The 21,040-nt window shown below is 55.0% G+C and overlaps 2 protein-coding genes across 5 annotated transcripts; both read right to left on the bottom strand.

Annotated features, from left to right (window-relative positions):
- Positions 1-1,238: 1,238 nt before the first annotated feature.
- LOC111156214 (2,4-dienoyl-CoA reductase 2) lies at positions 1,239-15,587 on the bottom strand. 2 transcript variants are annotated; one of them, XM_022516956.1, is made up of 9 exons: positions 15,400-15,587; positions 7,997-8,065; positions 6,793-6,844; positions 6,093-6,228; positions 4,542-4,666; positions 4,379-4,472; positions 4,069-4,173; positions 3,377-3,594; positions 1,239-2,292 (listed from the first exon to the last, which is right to left on the bottom strand). In XM_022516956.1, the coding sequence occupies exons 1-8, from the start codon at positions 15,477-15,479 to the stop codon at positions 3,377-3,379; spliced, it is 879 nt and encodes a 292-aa protein (XP_022372664.1). In that variant the 5' UTR covers positions 15,480-15,587; the 3' UTR covers positions 1,239-2,292. The 2 variants fall into 2 exon arrangements, with proteins under 2 accessions (XP_022372664.1, XP_022372663.1); XM_022516955.1 differs by having other exon boundaries at positions 4,379-4,666.
- Positions 15,588-17,421: 1,834 nt separating this feature from the next.
- On the bottom strand, positions 17,422-20,900 carry LOC111156044 (NME/NM23 nucleoside diphosphate kinase 4). Of its 3 annotated transcripts, XM_022516622.1 has the most exons (5): positions 20,735-20,900; positions 19,089-19,222; positions 18,731-18,832; positions 18,507-18,619; positions 17,422-17,963 (listed from the first exon to the last, which is right to left on the bottom strand). In XM_022516622.1, the coding sequence occupies exons 1-5, from the start codon at positions 20,823-20,825 to the stop codon at positions 17,840-17,842; spliced, it is 564 nt and encodes a 187-aa protein (XP_022372330.1). In that variant the 5' UTR covers positions 20,826-20,900; the 3' UTR covers positions 17,422-17,839. The 3 variants fall into 3 exon arrangements, with proteins under 3 accessions (XP_022372330.1, XP_022372331.1, XP_022372329.1); XM_022516623.1 differs by lacking the exon at positions 18,731-18,832; XM_022516621.1 differs by lacking the exon at positions 17,422-17,963 and having other exon boundaries at positions 17,976-18,619.
- Between the last annotated feature and the right edge of the window lie 140 nt (positions 20,901-21,040).

Here is a 21,040-nt window from a genome sequence, read left to right on the forward strand (position 1 = left end):
TGGTGGGACTCCACAGTCATGGGAGCCAATCCTTGTAACAAGCCTCTTCGTATCTACCCATCCATCTCCTGCTGGTTCCGTTTCTCTGGAGAAGCTGACTGAGGCAGTCATTAAAGTCTGCTTTCCAGCCTCGGTCCTCCTGGAACAAAGCCACTGTGGGGTCCCAGAAGGCGGCCTTGCTTAACCAGACCCCTCGTGGGACCAGGTTTTTACCTCAACTATGAGAGACCCAAGCTTCACAGGCACCACAGCATGTCTGGCACCGTGCCCCTGGCCACCCCCAGGGCCTTCCTCAGGGAAAGGTGGCAGCCCAACCTGGCAGCTCTGACAACAGCCTCTCTCTCTCACTGGCCAACCTCCCCAGTTACCACTCTCTCTGCTTTGGTTTTCCACGCAGGAGCTTGAGAAGGACCCATTTGTCTGCCTTGCTGCTGGGCTCAATGCCCGTTCTGGTCTCCATGATAAGAAACACCTTTATTTTATTATTATTATTTTTTTTAGTGGGCTCCATGCCTAGCACGGAGCTCCATGTGGGACTTAAACTCAGGACCCTGAGATCAAGAGTTGGACGCCGAGTGACTGAGCCCCCCAGGCAACCCGTGAAGCACGTTTAAGTACCAAGGGCAGGGGACCCCCTCTGCCATGTGGCCTCTCAGCTGCCATCCTTCCCCGTGCATCTTGAAGGCAGGGAGGGTCTCTTTTCCCAGAATGAAGGGCCTGGGACAGGGGACACGTGAGCATGGCGTCTGGGGCACGGGGTTCAGGCTCCTCCTCTAACAGCAACCACCCAGGGGCAAACCATGACCGCGAGGGGCCATGTAGCCCCCTTGGGGACCGGGCTGGTCGGAGCACACCCCGCCCCCCGGGGAAGCAGACAGCCTGGGCTCCACCTGCCGGGGGACAGGGGCTTCAAGGACTAGCTGGGAAGAGATTTCTAAACTCACAGAAAAAAGACGGGAAGGAAGCATCCCCATCTCGAATTGACTAGGTCACACTGGTGATTCCTTTAAAGCATCTTCCTTTTCCTTCTACAAACTTTCCCAAAGTCCAGTGAATTGTCTCACAGTAAAGAGTGTGTTTTAGGGACATGCTTAAGATTTTATTTATTTATTTGACAGAGAGAGAGATCACAAGTAGGCAGAGAGGCAGGCAGAGAGAGAGAGAGAAGGAAGCAGGCTCCCTGCTGAGCACAGAGCCCGACTCGGGGCTCCATCCCAGGACCCTGGGACTATGACCTGAGCAGAAGGCAGAGGCTTTAGCCCACTGAACCACCCAGGCGCCCCTAGGGACATGCATTTAATAGCACAACGCAAACTGGTGGTAGAGATAGGGAGGAGGGTGCCGCATGCCCGGCCAGACCACAGCTCGGAGCGCCTCCCGTACAGCACCTCAGAGCTTCTAACAAACAGCACAGAAAACAAATCCTAGGGTCCCAGGGGTTCCCTTAGGTCCTGGCCTGAATGGCAAAGAGTGATCATCAAAGGAACAAATGAGAGGCTAGAATCTTCTGACCCCTCTGGGCCAATGAGAGGGTGCTGGTGACAATGGCCAGCAAGTCAGGCTAGAAAGTCAGGCCCTGAATGGCACAGGACTCGATCCCCTGGGATATCCCAGCAAAGGACAGACTCCAGGGCAGGTGGGGGGACATGTCCCCCCAGTCCATGTCACCGATGGCTGAGAGGGATGGGTGGCCCCCAGCCAGGGGATCCCATGGTAGTCCAACACCTTGGCCAGGAGATTCAGGATGCCAGGCCTGGGGCGGGAAGGATCAAACACGCTTCTCTAGCCTCCCTGGTCTGGCTTCCCCTTGTGGAGTAAGATCCCCAAGGGGAAGAGCAAGGGGGGGAAGACAGGGCCTGAAGCACCTTCCTTTCTGCAGACGGGCAGTAGGGCCACAGGGGCACAGGCAGGAAGACAACAAAGGCCTCCCAGGCTGAGGCGAGGCAGGGCAGTTGGGGGGACAGCCACAGACCGCAGGCCAGCTCCCGAGGAAGTTCCAGAACATCCCAGCGTCCCTGACAGACATCCACAGGGTGCAGGCCAGCGAGCAGGGGCCTCACTGCCTGATCACTCCCACCTGAGCGCGGGAGACAGGGCTGTGGGGAGGGAATGTGGACACAGCGGAGTTCCCAGAGGATGGGCCAGTGTCCGGCTGCGATGCTGCTGAGACCGTCCGGTGTGGCGGTGGGAGGCAGCCCTGCGAGGAGCACGGCAGGAGCCGTCCCAGAAGTCCTCGGGAGACGGTGGACCAGCTTCCTTCAGAACACTTCCTTTGCTTCAGGCATCCAGGGGCTGTCAGAAATGACGGCACATGCCAAGGTCACAGGGGCAGACCGAGGGGCACCAGCTTCCGCCTCCTACACTCGCCCTGGACAGCACCCGAGGGGCCAGTCCAGAGTAGGAAGAATGCTGTGGGTCCCCCTCAGTGCCCGGAGACGGCGGCGGCAGCCGGGCCCCGTGTGCCCCTGGGTGGCGGTGGTATGGGGAAAGTGGGGGACAGACACTGTCATCCCTTCTGCAGTCTCCCAGAGCTCCCCAAGATGAGTGTTCCTCATCCCAGTGACTAGGGGCCAGCCTGGGGCCCATACCCTCCCGCTGCCTGGCCACCCACATGCCAGGGGCCCTGAGACCGTGTCTGCGGCCAAATCACAGGAGGCTTCCGAAGACGGGCTTCTCAGCATCACCTGTGTCTGTCAACAAACGCGCCTCCGGGAAACTGCTCCAACCACGGCTTCGTGGAGTGACCATATGCTGGGAGCCTCTGGGTGTCCCTCCATCACACCCACCCCAGAGACAGGACGGGAGCTGGTCACGGCCCTACGGTGCTTCTGCCACCAGCCCACACTGGGAACCCAAGAGGCTTGGGGGACAGAGGAGCTCAGAGACCCAACCACATCCTCAGCCTTCTTCCGAGGAACCCGCTGCTCAGAGAAGTAGGGTCCGCAGGCCTCACACGCTGGCCCCGGCATGGGGTTAGGGGGAGAGAAGTGGAAGGTAGAGAGCAATGGCAACCCCCCTTCCGCACGGCCCAGCAGGCTCCACTAGTGACAGCTCCACAGACCACTAGTGGAGCTCCCAAAGAGAGGGGTTCCCATCCCCGGCAGGCAAGCCATGCCTGTCCTGATTTGCAGGGAGACCTGAGGTCTGGGGTGTAGCTCCATTGGGCTGGGTCCCTCCCCAGCCCTGCCCTACATACAGTTTGGTCTGTTGGGGTAGCCAAAACCCAAAAGTGCCCAAAACAGTACTAAAAATATACCCAAGGGATTCAGGGGAGACACATCAGGGCCCAAAACAGTGAACATCAGCCCGTGGATGGGAGTTTCAGGACGGGGCCCAGGGACAGAGTGACCCCCAGAAGGTGAGGGCAGCACATCACCTAGAGCTTAGCAGAGAAGGATGCGAAATCTGCCAGCAACTTGAGGTCGTTGGGGAATGTCAGCCATGCCCCGCCGTCAACCACCAGCACAGCGCCCGTCACGTAGGATGCCAAAGGGCTGGCCAGGAACAGTGCACTGTGGGCGACCTCTGTCTTGTTGCCCAGCCTCTGCAGGGGGATGGCCAGAGTCTTCGTGCCGACACTGGCCTGGGAACTGACTGGAAGGGCAGGAAGAGGCTTAGGCCCATGAGCCCTAGGCCCCAAGCCCTCCACTCTCCTCTGCCCAGCTCTCCCTAAAGCACACCCAGGAGCATTGGGGGCACGGTTAGCCCTACCCCGGCAGAGCGGGAAGGCAAGGTCTGGCCACGTCCGCGGGGCCAGCACATAGCTCTGACGTGCACTCTGTCAAGGTCTAGAAGCCCTAATGGGTGTCCCCCCTTTGTTTCTGGCTCATGTATCGAGGCCAGAGGCTCTGCGGCCTCTATCTCCAAGGAGCAGCTGCCCACATCTGGCCGACCACTAGTCTCTCACAGGCGTGCTCCCCAAGAACGGCCAAGACTTGGCTTGAAGACCACCTCTTTGCCGGCCCTGGGAGCCATGAGGAAGTGGTCCTTTACTTGGGCCTGTCCCAGCCGGGTGGGAGAGGGTCCCATGGAGGCACTGTGGGGCACGGGGCTCCCCAAGGGGCTTACCCAGCCGCCGGAAGCCCTCTGTGCCACTGATGGGGCCGGGGGCGAGGCTGTTGACACGGATGTTCTGGGGACCCCACTCCACAGCCAAGTGCCGTGTCATCGCATCTGCAGAGAAGACAGGCAGGCATGAGGGGAGACACAGGGCTGTTCCACTTTCTGGGAGGGCTCAGCTGTGAGCCGGGGCTCAGGGCCACACCGCTCCACTGCCCACCGCTGGGCCTCGCTTCACTAGGACACTACTGGCTTCCAGGGACAGGCAGGGGAGGGACCCAAGGGAGCCCTGGCAGGCAGAGCAGGGGGGTGCCCGTACCCACAGCCGCCTTGGCCGAGCCTGCATGCACTTGAAGCACCTGTCCCCGGGCCCCCAGGGTTGCAGTGATGTTCACGATCACCCCTCCATGGTCCTGTAACAAAGGGGCGTGCAGTGAGTGGATGGCCAGAGGATACGGCTCCCGGGCAGAAGGGACACTCACCCTGAAGAACTTCTCATAAAGCACACGAGATGCGTTGAAGGTGCCCAAGGTGTCGATGTCCATCACGGTCTTGAAGGCGTTGAAAGACAGCGCGCTGGCGGGGCACAGGAAGTTTCCAGCTGCACCTGCAGGGCGCAAGACAGCGGCTGGTGTCCGGGCCCCGGGCAGTTAGGACACATGCGCCCTCAGGGTGGTCCAGGCTGGACAGGGAAGGGGAGCCTGAGCACTTGGGTAGCCTCTTGAAGGACGGGGCAGGATGGGATCATGGGTTGAATTATGTCCCTCAGAAACACATGCTGAGGGGGTGCCCGGGGCGCCCGGTCGATTAAGCATCTGACTCGATTTCAGCTCAGTTGTGAGACTGAGCCCCGGGTCGGGCTCTGCACGGAGCATGGAGCCTCCCTAAGACTCTCTCTCCTCCCTACGTCTAAAAATAAAAATAAAAATAATAACAATAACAATAATAATACTACTACTACTAGTGATAGGAAAGTCTGCTTCTCCCTGTCCCTCAGCTACTCTCCCTGCTCATGCGCGCACGCTCCCTCGCTCTCGTCAATAAATAAAATCTTTAAACAACAACAATAATAGTTTTACACACATGCTAAAATTCGAATCCCTGGTGTGTGTGAATGTGACCTTATTTGGAAATAGGGTCTTTGCAGACGCAATCGAGTCGAGAGGTCACCCAGGGTCAGGGGCCTAAATCCAAGGCCTCGTTTCCTCCTAAGAAAAGCAGAAAAGACACAGAGACGCATGGGGGAGGCCACGCAGAGAGGCCCCAAGCCAAGGGGCGCTGAGGACTGCCAGCAACACCAGAAGCTGAGAGAAAGGCCCGGGACAGACCCTGCCCGGGACCCTCCAACACCTTGGTTTTGGATTTGTTCCCTCACGAGAATGAGAGAACATGTTTCTCCCGTTTTAAGCTATTCAGCTCATGGTGCCTTGTTAGCTGCAGGAAACCAACACACCCTATGTTTTTAAAAGGGAATTTCAGGGCGCCTGAGTGGCTCAGTGGGTTAAACCACTGCCTTCGGCTCAGGTCATGGTCTCGGGGTCCTGGGATCGAGCCCCACGTTGGGCTCTCTGTTCCACAGGGAGCCTGCTTCCCCCTCTCTGTCTGCCTCTCTGCCTGCTTGTGACCTCTCCATCAAATAAATAAATAAAATCTTAAAAAAAAAAGGGAATTTCAGCAAAGAGTGAACCTTGGTGGTTAGCAGCATGGACCGCACTGGGACATCAACTCCAGCGGACGCGAGCTGCCCACACCAGGGGCACTGTGTGCGGACACGTGGAATTCTAGGTACCAGCTGCTCTAGCTCCCTGTAAATCTAAAACTCGACTTAACAAATTGTCCATTTCTTTTCTTTTCAAAGGGAGAATTCTGGGCCATGAGAGTGCTCTGACTCCTAGGATCTCCACTTGGGCCATGACCGCACTGACCCAGACTGAGCCTGGGACCTGGAACAGGAGTTCTGAGGCCCCTGAGCAGGGAGGTCTGGTACTGCCCACCCATGAGGAGCCCCTGGGTGTCACCCAGCAGCCACTCACAGTTGACAAGAATGTCGATCTTCCCAAACTCCCTCAGTGCCTGGTCCACAGCAGCTGTGATGGCAGGGAGAGCCCGAACGTCCAGAGATAAAGGGAGGCACCGCTGGCCGGTGGCAGCAGCCAGCTTTCTGGCAGCCTAGAAGCCAGACAGAAAGAGAGGTGGGCAGCAGCCCGGTGGCTTCTGAACCTGATGAGGGTGATGTGGACAGATGACGCTGGAAAGCCAGGGTTTGCTGCTGGACCCCACTTTGGGAAAGCATAGCTGGCAAGTGGCCACTCTGTGGGGCCACAGCCCCTAGGGGCCACTCTCTTCCCCTGTGCGTGGGATTCTCCTTCCCTATTATCCTCCAGGCCACTGGTCGTGGTCATGGGTCAACGGCAGCTCCAGGTGACATCTGGACCCTGCCCAGAGACCAGCTGTGGCAGCGGCGAGAGTCTCCTCCCAGGTGGATGTGACAGGCAAACCACCCTCAAAACCTGTATGGGCTGAGAGCCCTCTCGGAGCCACAGAACTACCCACCCAACCACAGAGCCTCCTCCCAACAAGGAGACGTTGTAAGAATCTGGGGTATCCTTGGGAGGCACTTGCACCGAAGCTGCCTGTTTGCTGAGGGAGCAGGTTTTGGTGTCACCATCTTCTGGGCCTCAGGACCTCCCAGAGCCACCCATGGATGTGGTGGACACAGGAGAGACCCCTCACCTCCGACACTCTTGGAAGGCTTCTGCTGGCGATGACTGTGTGGCAACCATGCCTACAAAGCCAGAGGGCAGGCGTGAGGGGGGGCAAGGTGCCAGAGGGCAGGCGTGAGGGCACCAAGGTGCCAGGGACACACCCAGGTGGCCTCGCACCCACTGCTCTAGGCGGAGCTCCTTTCCCCCAGGGTTCTCAGGCTGAAGCACCAGCCCAGGGCCAAAAGCACAGCCTGCAGAGAGCACAGGAGCTTGAGCAAAGCTGAGTGGTGCCCACCCTGGGGTCTGCTGTCTGGGTCTCTCTGGCATGGGGTAGCCCAGCCCCACAGAGCTGTGGGCCCTGCCCCCAGCAGCATCTGCGCAGCACTGCAGCAGCTGGGAGCCTCAGATGCACAGCCCAGGCGTCTGTATGGGGCCTGCTGGGTTCCCCTGGCCTCTCGCTGAGGTTGGAGTGAAGGACAGGGAGGGCCCATTCTGAGGCCAGGCTACCCTCCCTGCCTCACCTCCTGACAAAGTCAGTCTCACAGGAAGGCCAGTAGCTACCACCTGCTAAGCAGATCCCACCTAACCCAAGAAATGACCCTCAGCACAGCTGGCCACACTCTACTCAGAGAAGCAACATGCACAAAGCCACCAGCTTGGAAAATGAATTCACCTGCGACGGATGAATCCCCACATCTCATCTACTGAGACCTACCCCTCTGGTATGAAAAGTGGGGGCCTGGAGAAAACTGGGAAGGGATCCCTAGGATATCAACAGGCTTTCTCTTTCCCCCAACCCAATCTAACTCTGGCCCTTTCCTGGGTGGGGGTCACAAGCGGATGACATGGACATAAGCTCACAAATCTCATGTCTCAAGAGACACTGTGCTCTGCACACTGCTGGGGTCAACTTGGCTCACCCCAACCCCAGCTTGGCAAAACCCCAGGGAGCCTGGCAGTAGAGTTACCTCAATCTGTTGAACCCTTCCTCTTTGTACAAGTGGGGGTGCTGAGGCCAGAGCCATAACCTCAACTAATCTCTAGGAGGAGAGCACAGAGTCCTGCCTCCTCCGGGAAAGCATGTGACCCCATTCAGATGCTCTCTGATTGCCTGTTGCTTGGAGCAGCTCCTGCCGCCCAGGAGCGTCTTGCCCAGGGTCCAGCAGAGCCCATGCAAGGCGGAGTGAGTTTCAGGGGGTAGGAGAACACAGAGGACACAGAGGAGAGCTCACCGCATAAAAATCTCAGCAATCCGGAACCCGATCCCAGAGCCACCACCTGTGATGAAGGCCACTTTGTCCCTAAGAAAACAGGAGACACTTTAAAGAGATAGATCCCGGGGGGCTTGGGTGGCTCAGTGGGTTAAAGCCTCTGCCTTCGGCTCAGGTCATGATCTCAGGGTCCTGGGATCGAGCCCCACATCGGGCTCTCTGCTCAGTGGGGAGCCTGCTTCCCCCCCTCTCGCTGCCTGCCTCTCTGCCTACTTGTGATCTCTGTCTGTCTAATAAATAAATAAAATCTTTTAAAAAATTAAAAATAAAAAAATAAAGAGATAGATCCCTACTTTTCTAATAAATGGACCAAAATACACACAGGGTCCAGTGTATTGCTCAGCTCTCTACACCTGTCTGATCGTATTCTCTCTCTTTCTCCCTCTTTTTTTGATTTTGGGTCTCTTGATTTATTTAATGTATATTTCTCGGAGATCACTCTTGGCATTTTAGCATTTTGTTTTCTCCTTCATCTATTCTTCTCTGGACAGAAAAACAAGACAGAAAAACTCACCTCAAAAAAGAGAACAAGAGGCAGTGCTGACTGCCAGGACCTAATCAGCGTGGGCATCAGTAAGACACCAGAATGAGCATTCAGAATAGCAATTGTAAAGATACTAGGTGGGCTTGAAACAAGTGAAGATACTACAGAATCCCTTTCTGGAGAAATGAAAGAACTAAAATCTAAACAAGTCAAAATCAAAAAGGCTATTAATGAGATGCAACCAAAAATGGAGGCTCTAACTGCTAGGATAAATGAGGCAGAGGAGAGAATCAGGGATGCAGAAGACAAAATGATGGCGAACACAGGAACTGAGAAAAAGAGATAAACAGCTACTGGACCACAAAGGGAGAATCTGAGAGGTAAGTGATACCATAAAGCAAAACAATATTGGAATAATTGGGATCCCAGATGAAGAAGAAAGGGAGAGAGAGGTATAGAAGGTATATCGGAGCAAATTATAGCTCCCAATGTCCCAATCTTACAAAGGAAACCAACCATCAAGTCCAGGAGGCCGGGAAGCCCCCCCTCAAAATCAATAAAAGGAAGTCAACATCTGCGGAAAGCAGCTCAGGACAAGAGGGAGAAACCTACAAGGGTAGAAACATTAGATTGGCAGCAGACCTGTCCACAGAGACCTGGCAGGCCAGAAAGGACTGGCATGACTTATTCAGGGCTAAATGAGAAAAATACGCAGCCAAGAATACTTTATCCAGCTAGGCTGTCATTCAGAATAGAAGTTGTGATCAAAACCTTCTTGGACAAACAGAAACTAAAAGAATTTATAATCACCAAACCAGCCTTACAAGAAATATTAAAGAGGACCCTTTGAGCAAAGGGAGAGCTCAAAAGTAACAAAGACCAGAAAGGAACAGAGACAAACACAGGAACAGCAACTGCACAAGTAATACAATGGCACTGAAGCCGTCTCTTTCAATAATCACTCTGAATGTAAATGGACCAAATGCTCCAATCAAAAGGGGATATCAGACTGAATAAAGAAAAAAAAAGAGAAAAACCCGCAAGACCCGTCCATATGCTGTCTATAAGACACTCATTTTAGACCCAAAGACACCTCCAGATTGAAAGTGAGGGGGTGGGAAACAATTTACCATGCTAATGGACCTCAAAAGAAAGCTGGGGTACCAATCTTTCTATCAGATAAATTAGATTTTAAGCCAAAAACTATAATGATAGATGAGGAAGGACACTGTATCATGCTTAAAGGGTCTGTCCAACAAGAAGATCTAACAATTGTAAATATTTATGCCCCTAACATGGGAGCAGCTAATGATATAAACCAATTAATAACTAAATTAAAGAAACATATTGATAGCAATACAATAATAGTAGGAGACTTTAACACCCCCTCACTGTAATGAACAGATCATCTAATCAAAAGATCAACCAGGAAACAAGGGCTTTAAATCACACATTTGGACCAGATGGACATCACAGATACATTCAGAGCATTCCGTCCCAAACAGCAGAATACACATTCTTCTCTAGTGCACATGGAACATTCTCCAGAATAGATCATGTCCTGGGTCATAAATCAGGTCTCAACTGGTACCAAAAGACTGGGATCATTCCCTACATATTTTCAGACCGCAATGCTCTGAAGCTGGAACTCAATCACAAGAGGAAATTTGGAAAGAACTCAAATCCATGGAGGCTAAAGCGCATCCTACTGAAGAATGAATGGGTCAACCAGGAAATTAAAGAAAAACTGAAAAATTCACGGAAACAAATGAAAATGAAAACACAACTGTTCAAAACCTTTGCCATACAGCAAAGGCAGTCCCAAGAAGAAAATATATAGTGATACAAGCCTTTCTCAAGAAACAAGAAAGATCTCAAATACACTACCTAACCCTACACCTAAAGGAGCTGGGGAAAAGAACAGCAAATAAAGCCTCAAGCCAGCAAGAGAAGAGAAATAATAAAGATCAGAACTGAAATCAATGAAATAGAAACCAAAAGAACAGTAGAACAAATCAACGAAACCAGTTCTTTGGGAAACCAAAGAACCAGTTCTTTGAAAGAATTAAAAGACTGAATAGCCCCTGGCCAGACTTATCAAAAAGAAAAGAGAAAGGACCCAAATAAATGAAATCATGAATGAAAGAGGAGAGATCACACCCAGCACCGAGGAAATACAAACAATTATAAGAACATATTACGAGCAACTATACGCCAACATATTAGTCAATGTGGAAGAGATGGATGCATTCCCAGAAACAGAAACAACCAAAACTGAACCGGGAAGAAAAGGAAACCTGAAGAAGCCCACAGTCAGCAGGGAAATTGAAGCAGTCATCAAAACCCCCCCAGGAGGGGCGCCTGGCTGGCTCAGTGGGTTAAGCCTCTGCCTTCGGCTCAAGTCATGATCTCAGGGTCCTGGGATTGAACCCCGCATCAGGTTCTCTGCTCGGCGGGGAGACTGCTTCCCCCTCTCTCTCTGTCAAATAAATAAATAAAAAATCTTTATAAAAAAATAAATAAAAGGATAATTCACCACGACCAACTGGGATTTATTCCAGGGCTGCAAGAGTGGTTCAACATCCGCAAATCGATCATGTGATACAACACATTAATAAAAGAAAGAACAAGAACCACATGATACTCTCAATAGATGCTGAAAAAGCATTTGACAAAGTCCAGCATCCCTTCCTGATCAAATCTCTTCACAGTGTAGGGATCGAGGGCACATACCTCAATATCATCAAAGCCATCTATGAAAAACCCACAGCGAATATCACTCTCAATGGGGAAAAACTGAGAGCTTTTTCCTCTAAGGTCAGGAACACGGCAGGGATGTCCACTATCACCCCTGCTGTTCAACACTGTACTAGAAGTCCCAGCCTCAGCAATTAGACAACAAAAAGAAATGAAAGGCATCCAAATCGGCAAAGAAGAAGTCAAACTCTCACTCTTCGCAGATGCTATGATACTCTATGTGGAAAACCCAAAAGACTCCACTCCAAATCTGTTAGAACTTGTACAGGAATTCAGTAAAGTGTCAGGATATAAAATCAATGCACAGAAATCAGCTGCATTTGTCTACAGCAACAATGCAACAGAGAAAAAGAAATTAAGGAGTCAATCCCATTTACAATTGCACCCAAAAACCATAAGATACCTAGGAATAAATCTTACCAAAGAGGCAAAGAGTCTGTACTCAGAAAACTATAAGGTACTCTTAAAGAAATTGAGGAAGACACCAAGAAATGGAAAAACGTTCCACGCTCATGAACTGAAAGAACAAATACTGTGAAAATGTTGATGCTACCTAAACCAATCTACACATTTAATGCAATCCCTATCAAAATCCCATCCATTTTTTTCAAAGAAATGGAACAAATAACCCTAAAATTTATATGGAACCAGAAAAGACCTCGAATAATCAGAGGAATGTTGACAAAGAAAACCAAAGTTGGTGGCATCACAATTCCAGACTTCAAGCTCTATTACAAAGCTGTCATCATCAAGATAGTATGGTACTGGCACAAAAACAGACACACAATCAATGGAACAGAACAGAGAGCCCAGAAGTGGACCCTGAACTCTGTGGTCAACTAATCTTTAACAAAGCAGGGAAGAATGTCCAATGGAAAAAAGACAGTCTCTTCGACAAAAGGTGCTGGGGAAATTGGACAGCCACATGCAGAAGAATGAAACTGGACCACTTCCTTACACCACACGCAAAAACAGACTCAAAATGGATGAGAGACCTCAGTGTGAGACAGGAACCCATCAAAATCCTTGAGGAGAACACAGGCAGCAACCTCTTCGACCTCAGCCGCAGCAACTTCTTCCTAGAAACATCGCCAAAGGCAAGGGAAGCAAGGGCCAAAATGAACTACTGGGACTTCTTCAAGATCAAAAGCTTTTAGACACCAAAGAAAAACAGTAAAAAAAAAAAACCAAAGACAACCGACAAAACAGGAGGAGATATTTGCAAACGTCTTTTTTTTTTAAGATTTTATTTATTTATTTGACAGCGAGATCACAAGTAGGCAGAGAGGCAGGCTCCCCGCTGAGCAGAGAGCCCGATGTAGGGCTCAATCCCAGGACCCTAAGATCATGACCTGAGCCGAAGGCAGAGGCTTATCCCACTGAGCCACCCAGGAGCCCCAATATTTGCAATCGTCTTATCAGATAAAGGGTTAGTATCCAGAATCTATAAAGAACTTATCGCAGATGCCGAGGTGCTTCCATTGGTTAAGCATCTGCCTTTGCTCAGGTAATGATCCCAGAGTCCTGGGACTGAGCCTGGCAGGCATCACACTCCTTGCTCAGCAGAGAGTCTGCTTCTCCCTCTGCTGGCCACTCACCCTGCTAGTGCACCCGCACTCTCTCTCCAACAATTTAAAAAAAAAAAAAAAAAAGAAAGAAAGAAAGAAACTAACCCTAAGAACAAATAATCCAACCAAGAAATAGGCAGAAAACACGAACAGACATTTCTCTACAGAAGACATACAAATGCCTAACAGACATGAGAAAATGCTCCACATCACTCGCCATCAGAGAAATACAAACCAAAACCACCACGAAACGATACCCCACACCAGTCAGAATGGCTAAAATTAGCAAATCAAGAAATGACAGATGCTGGAAAGGATGCAGAGAAAAGGGAACCCTCCTACACTGTTGGTGGGAACGCAGGCTGGTGCAGCCACTCTGGAAAACAGCATGGAGCTTCCTCAAAAGGTGAAAAAACAGAGCTATCCTACGACCCAGCAATTGCACTCCTGGATATTTACCCCAAAAATACAAATGGAGTGATCTGAAGGGGCACCTCCTCCCCAGTGTTTATAGCAGCAATGTCCACAATAGCCAAAATATGGAAAGAGCCCAGATGTCCACATACACACAATGGAATAACTACACAGCCATCAAAAAATTAAATCCCTGTGTCATTAATTACCATAAATATAAGTAGCATAATATTCCACTAAAAAAAAAAGACTTCCAAAAAAAAGGGGGGGGGCGGCTGGGTGGCTCAGTGGGTTAAAGCCTCTGCCTTCGGCTCAGGTCATGATCTCAGGGTCCTGAGATCGAGCCCCGCATCAGGCTCTCTGCTCAGCAGGGAGCCTGCTTCCTCCTCTCTCTGCCTGCCTCTCTGCCTACTTGTGATCTCTCTCTCTCTGTCAAATAAATAAATAAAATCTTTAAAAAAAAAAAAAAAAAAAGACTTCCGGGGCACCTGGGTGGCTCAGTTGGTTAAGCAACTGCCTTCAGCTCAGGTCATGATCCTGGGGTCCTGGGATCAAGGCCTGAGTTAGACTCCCTGCTCCTTGGGAAGCCTGCTTCTCCCTCTCCCTCTGCCAGCTGCTCCCCTTGCTTGTGCGCTGCATCAAGTAAATAAATAAATAATCTAAAAAATAAAAATAAAAAAACAAAGACTTCCGTGCTGGTTTGAAATACATGGGGCACCTGGGTGGCTCAGTCCGTTAAGCTTCTGACTCTTGATTTTGGCACAGGTCATGATCTCAGGGTTGTGTGTGGGGAGTATGCACGAGATTCTCTCCTTTTCCTTCTGCCTGCCCCACCCCTGTTCATGCGTGCACGCACACGCGTGTGTGCACACTCTCTAAAATAAATCAATCTTTAAAATACATGTGTATATTTAATAATAAAAAATTGAAATCTTGGGGCACCTGGGTGGCTCAGAGGGTTAAGTCTCTGCCTTTGGCTCAGGTCATGATCTTACGGTCCTGGGATCTAGCCCCACATCGGGCTCTGCTCAGCAGGGAGAATCCTTTCCCTCCTCTCTCTCGGCCTGGCTCTCTGCCTACTTGTGATCTCTTTCTGTCAAATAAATAAATAAAATCTCTAAAAAAAGAAAAAGAAATCTTGCTATTTGCAACAACGTGGATGGAAGTAGATAGTATTAGGGTAAGTGAAGTAAGTCCGTCAAAGATAATGACCATATGATCTCACTAACAGGTGGAATTTAAGAAACAAAACAGAATCATGGGGAAGAGAAGGAAAAATAGAACAAGAGAAAATCAGAGAGAGAGGCAACCCCTGAGAGGCTCTTAACTATAGTAAAGAAACTGAGGGCTGCTGGAGGGGAGGGTGGTGGGCGGAGGGGGCATCCGGACGATGGACAGAGAAGGCAGATGATTCGGTGAGCACTGGGAGTTTTATGAGACTGAGAGCTGATCCCTACCTCTGAAACCAATAATACACTCTGTGTTCACTAACTGAACTTAAATTTGAAAAGATAAATTACTCGAAATTTAAAAAAAAATTTTAAATTTAAAATTTAAGAAAATAAAAAGGAACAGTCAGAATAAAAATCGCGAAATTAAAAGAGAGAGAGCGCGAGCGATCCCTGCAGACCCGGGGCGGGAGGAAGCTCTTGACCGTCCACTGCGCACTCCCACCGGCGGAGCTGCTGGCCAGGAACACCGTGAGGCTGTAAGGCGGCTCGACGCTCCTTCCTCAAGCCCGCATCCCCCAGCTTCTGGGTCTCCATGGAAAACGGTCTCATCGCGAGCAGCTCCGCTCAGAGAGTTCCGAGCTACCGGGCGCCTGAGGGCTCGCGGCGGAGCCGAGACTGCGTCCCGGTCCCGAGTTCAAGCCCGCGCGGGGCACGGAGCCTGCGCGGGGCACGGAGCCTGCGCGGGGCACGGAGCCTGCCCGGAACGCGTCATCAATTCTTCCGCAGAGCGCGGCTCCGAAGACAGACGAGCGCCCCGCCACGGGTCCTGAGCCCCCGACCCCAGACACGGACGCGGCCGACAGAGCGAAGCGGCGCAGAGCACCTGCGTCACCACGCCCCGCGGCGCCCGCGCCACCTCCTCAGAGGCCGCACCGGCCCCCGTCCCGGGTCCCCCACCCCCGCCCTCACCGGAGCAGGTCGGGGCAGAAGCGATAGCGGTACTCAGGGAGACACTCGTCCTCGCTGACGTCGGGCGGCGGCTGGGCCATGGCGCTCGGTGCGCGCGGAGGGCGACGAGGACGGCTGGGACCGGCCCGGTCGGGAATCCGAGCGCCTCCGACACCCGCCACGCTCGCAGGCCGTCAGCCCCAACAATGGCAGGGTTCCGAAGTCCAGGGGGCGGCCCTCAGCCTCCGACGGCTCCGCCCGCCCCGCCCCCAGCCACCGCCTCTTCCGCCCAGGACGCCCCGCCCATGGAGCCCGACAGCACCGCCCCCAGCCACCTCCTCTTCCACCCAGGACGCCCCGCCCCCAGCGCCCGACGGCACCGCCCACCTCGCCCCAGCCACCTCCTCTTCCGCCCAGGACGCCCCGCCCACGGCGCCCGACGGCCCCGCCCGCCCCGCCCCTAGCCTCCTCCTCTGCCGCCCAGGACGCCCCGCCTATGGCGCCCGACGACTCCACCCGCTCCGCCCCCAGTCACCTCCTCTTCCACCAGGACGGCCCGCCCACAGCCACCTCCTCTTCCGCCCAGGACGCCCCGCCCACGGCGCCTAACTACCCCGCCAGTCCCACCCACATCCCCTTCCTCTTCCGCCCAGGGCCCCCGCCCACGGCGTCCGAAGGCCCCGCCCACAGACTCCTCCAGTTCCTCCCCGGACGCTCCGATAGCACCGCCTACAGGCACCTCCTCTTCCGCCCAGGACGTCCGGCCACAGCCACCTCCGCTTCCGCTCAGGACCTCCTCACCCCACAACCACCTCCTCTTCCGCCCAGGATGCCCCGCCCACGGCGTTCGCCCGCCCCGCGAACCCCGCCCCCACCCACCTCCTCTTCCGCCCAGGACGCCCCGCCGATGGCGCCCGAAGAGAGTCCCGCCCGTAGCTGCTGACGCCGCTCCCACAGAGACCGTCCGCCTGCTAGCTGCGCCCACAGCAGCCATGGCTCCTCCCAGGATCTTTCGCTCTCCGCGGCGGCGCGGCCTGCGAGCACGGGAGGTGGGTGGCGACGCGCGCAGGCGCAGGGTGGCGGGTGAGTCCCCAAGGCGGGGACCGCTTGAGCGGGCTACGGGACTTAATGCGTCCGAGTCTCTGACAAGCTTCGGTGTCAGTTCGGTGCTGGGAGCCAGCGGGGCGCGGGGACACTAGGTTCCCGGCTTAAGGTGGCGCCCTCGCGCGCCCGCTCTGCACGTAAGACACCTGGTCGGGGCGCCTGCGCGGCTCACTGGGTTAAGCGACTGCCTTGGGCTCCGGTCGTGGTCCGAGTCCTGGGACGGAGCCCCGCGTCGGGCTACCCATTCCGCCCGGAGTCTGCTTCTCCCTCTGACCCTATCCCCTCTCTCGCTTCCAAATTAAGTCTTAAAACAACAACACCTGGGGGGGCCACCCCCTTCACTGTTGCATAAACACGACAGCGCAGGAGCGAGGAGACCGCGGCCCAGGAAAGCCACGGTCAATCACAGCCTTCCCCGCGCGCAGCCAACCCCAGTGCCGGTTCCCAGAACGTCGGCTTCATGACTCATGAGTTAAGTCTGGGCACGTCCACGCGCAGGCACGGGTAGCGACGGGGGCTGCGAGCCCGGGATCAGGGCATCCTTTGTAAAGATGTCAGAAAGAGTAAGTGAGGACCAAGGCGGCTCAGCAGGTGTAACGATATGCAAGGTCCAGTACCTGGGACAAGGGACCGGGGACACATCCGAGGCCCCAGGTGTGGTGTGCAGTGTGTAATGCCAACGTGAGAACAAGCAGACACAGGCAGCTCCAGTCAGTCTCCACCATACGAGGCCATGAAAGGCCTCCTGCCCTGGGGGAGGTCTTAGTGGGCGCCCTCCAGTTCTGCCCACGGCAGGCAGCTCCTCATTTAGCATGATCCGATGAATGAGGCCTGGGGCAGCACCAGCTCTGGGACTCGGCTTGATTCCCCTGCATTTCAGGCTGGCGGTCTTTGGACCTAGCCTGTCTGATACATTCAACAAAATTATTGATCCCCTGCTGGTGTGTGAGAGTAAGCTTTATTTCTACTCTCAAACTCTTACAACTTTGCATAAAGTCCTCATCCCTACCTCAGAGATGGCAAAAACTGTAATAATCAACCCCCCCCCCCAAACACACAACAGTGAATTTTAATGTCCCACCCACCTTTTGGGGAAGGAAGGTTACACAACACACTTTTGAAAATGCCCTGAAGGTTGTCTGACACTTTGGTCCAGAAAGTGGATCTCTTACTGGCTTAGGATACTAAAAGGCACGTAAAGTTGGTTGCTCAACCCCTCTGAGCTGGGGTAGGGCAGAAGGTAGACTGGAAGGTGTTCTGGGGCCAACCGGCAAACCACGGTGTGCGCTCAAGTCTGGGACGACAGAGGTAGCTGATCCTGGGCGGCTGCTGGGGTGGCCGACGGCAGCCTGAGTGCTCACGGTGGGTAGATGCCGCTCTGGTGGACTTCGTCTGCCCAGTCCACCAGCTCACTGCTCTGAAACCACAGTTGGATCTCCCTCTGGGCCCCTTCCACGGAGTCGCTGGCATGGATGATGTTCCTGTGCCAGAGGACAGGCAGCAAGGTAAGGCACAGACCTCAACGTGCACCTCGGGGACCCTGAGACTACCTGCTCATCCCCTACCATCAAGAAGAGCGAGCCCAGCATTGTGCAGAGAGGAAAGCAAGAACAGGGTTGGAAGACTGCTTCCAGCCTGACCTTGGCCTCTTACCCACAACCTCATGACCAGCCCAGACCGTCTCCGGAGCCTCATGTTCCCACCAGCTGTCCCGTGCCAACCCCTCAGGGTGTCTGGCCGGACAGGTAACAGGAAATGATGGCAGAGTACACACACAACACATAGAGAATGCTTTATCATCTCCTGTGTGCAAAGGGCTTTGAAAAAACTCTTCTAGCAAACATTAGGTGTGTGTGACATCCCGGCATCAAAAGTCTCTTGTGTCTCTACTGTGGCCCAGCAAGATCCCCAGGTCCCAAGGATCTGCCTCAGGGGCAGACAACCACCCCACACTTGGGCCCTCCTCAACCCTGAGGAGCTGGCCCATCAGCTCCGGTGGCTTGAGTGTGTCAGGGTGCCCGGACCTGCTGATGTGGATGCTGAAGTCCCCCCTGATGGTGCCAGGGGCAGCCTCAGCGGAGTCGGTGTGTCCTATCATGGCCCTTGAGGAGCCGACCACGTTGGGACCTTCCCAGACCTGCAGCACAGAGATAAAGGAGGTTGGGAGCGGTGCGGACCACCAAGGACTCAGCAGCTCTGGGCTCAGCCCAGGGCCCTCCACCCTTTCCACCACCCATGCCTGCCATACCATGGCCACCACGGGGCCGGAGGTCATGTAGCTGATGAGGGCTGGGTAGAAAGGCTTCCTCTGCAGGTCATGGTAGTGCTCAGCAAGGACTCTCTCTGGCGCCTGGGTGGCATTGGAGCAAGATGGGAGAGGAGCCCCTAGGCACTGGGGCACTGGCCATGGTGTCCTGACCTCAGGGCACTTTGCAAATAACACCTACATGGCCTGGCACACCAGCAGCCACCTCCCCACCCGTCCCCTGCTACTGCCAACACCATACTCCTCCAGATACAGGGTGGAAATACGAAGGGCTGAGGTCCACAAGAAGTCCCCCACCCCAGTCCCATCAAGGCCACCCATGGGTCGAGAGCCCTGGTACCTGCAGCATCTTCATCCCCACCAGCTTGAAGCCCCTCCTCTCAAAGCGCTGGATCACGTCCCCAACAAGCCGCCGCTGCACCCCATCTGGCTTCACGGCAACCAGGGTCCGCTCCCGTGTCCAGGAGGACCCTCCTTTAGAAGAAGGGGAATCAGGTGCCTCACCCTTTCACATCTCCCTGAGCCCCGAATCCCAGGCCACGGCCCAGGTGTCACCAGAGCAGCCCTGGAGGGGAGAAGCACAGGGTCCACAGCCAACAAATGCCCAGCAGGACTCTGCCTTTCAGGGACCGACAGGACAGTGGGCCCCCAGGTGCTTCCAGGCTGGTGGTAGGGGCCGGGGCACCCACAATGGATCCCATGTCCCTGAGAAGGCATCTTCAAGATCTGGGGAGCCACAGCTCGTGCCACTGGCCACACAGAGGCCCAGAGATGCCAGAAGGGAAAGAAAGCACTGTTGCCGGCCATGCTTTTGACCCCTGTCCTTTGGAGGGAGGGCCGGTCCAGCCGGCTGCACGAGGAGGACCCAAAGCTCATCTTGTGGGTCTGCGGTGAAGGATTGGCAGGGAACCAGGCAGTAGTGAGGGGCACTCTCCCCACCACGTGGGCCACACACGACAGGACGAAAGAGAGCTAGGGACCAAGAAGCAGGGTGGAGGGCTTCCTGTCTGAAGTGGGAGACTCTAGAGGGCTCCTCCGCTCACAGCCTCATTGGCCCGACGAACTCGATGCCACTGGAGGCCTTCAAGGGAGGCGGCTTCCAGACCCATGTAGAGGACTGACCCTGGCCCAGCCCTTCTGTTCTCCAGGGGACACCACCAGGGGGATGGAGGCATCATTACCCCTTACAGCCCGAGGCCACAGAGTTCTGCTGACCCTCAGCCCTGGGTCCAGGGTCAAACGTGCTTTTGAGAAGAGCCTACACCCTGGGTGTCCTGCAGAGTCCTGCTCTGGGGGGACAGCAAACTGGAAGACCAATGATAGAGTCGGGGCTGGCCAGTGTCCCTGGGGGTGTCTGCAGCTGCCCTTTCCCATCCCATAACGTGTGCTGGGCCTGGACAGCAGGCACTGGGCGCCCCACTTCACTTCAAGACTGAAGGAAGCCCACTGCAGGAAGTCCCCTGGTTTGTGCCCCTAAAGCCCAGGGTCTAGGGGCTGGGGAACCTGGCCTGCCGCCAGCTGGCTTGTCCGCTGGAAGGTGGCAGTTCACACACCGAGACATCCGGCTCTCAGGGAGCACCCTGTGGGCCGCAGTTAGGGGGAGAACCGGCTACAGATACGGGCCAGAGGGAGTTAGGGCCAGCAGAAAACGCCCCGAGGGCAGCGGCTCCGCGGGGAGTGCTCATCTGCTCACAATGTCCCCTGCAGCAGCCCCAGTCCGCGGGGACCGTCACCCCAGCCTGCTGTGGCCACCAGGCCTCCTGCTCCGGAGCCCACAGGGGACCCTGCCCCCGAGCAACCTGGGGCGGTGGGCGGATGGTGGGCGGGGGGTGGGGGGCAGTGGGAGGTGGGGAAAAACGTGCAGAGCGCCCCCGGCCCGCCCGGCGAGATCCCGAGGCCATCTACAAGTCGGGTCGCACGCGCGCCAACAAAGGCCGGGCTACGCCCCCCGCCCGCCTCCCCCTCGGCCGGTCGCGGGCCACTCACCCGAGCTGGGGCGTACAAGCAGTCTCGGGCCCGGGGCCCGCGGACCGCTCAGCAGCCCCGGCAGCGCGGCGCGCCCCAAGAGGCCGCCCATGACCCCCGGCCCACGGGCCGCTGGCTGAGCGCCGAAAGAGCGCGGGCGACTGAGCCCCGCGGGAGAAAGGGCGGAGCGGAGGGAAAGGGAGGGACGGGAGGGAAGAGGAGGGCGGAGCGGAGGGAGAGGGAGGGGCGGGAGGGAAGAGGAGGGAGGAGCGGGAGGGAAGAGGAGGGCGGAGCGGAGGGAGAGGGAGGGGCGGGAGGGAAGAGGAG

The sequence above is a fragment of the Enhydra lutris genome, unplaced genomic scaffold (assembly GCF_002288905.1).
Source record: "Enhydra lutris kenyoni isolate GAN:26980312 unplaced genomic scaffold, ASM228890v2 scaffoldscaffold45, whole genome shotgun sequence".
Taxonomy (NCBI): Eukaryota; Metazoa; Chordata; class Mammalia; order Carnivora; family Mustelidae; genus Enhydra; species Enhydra lutris.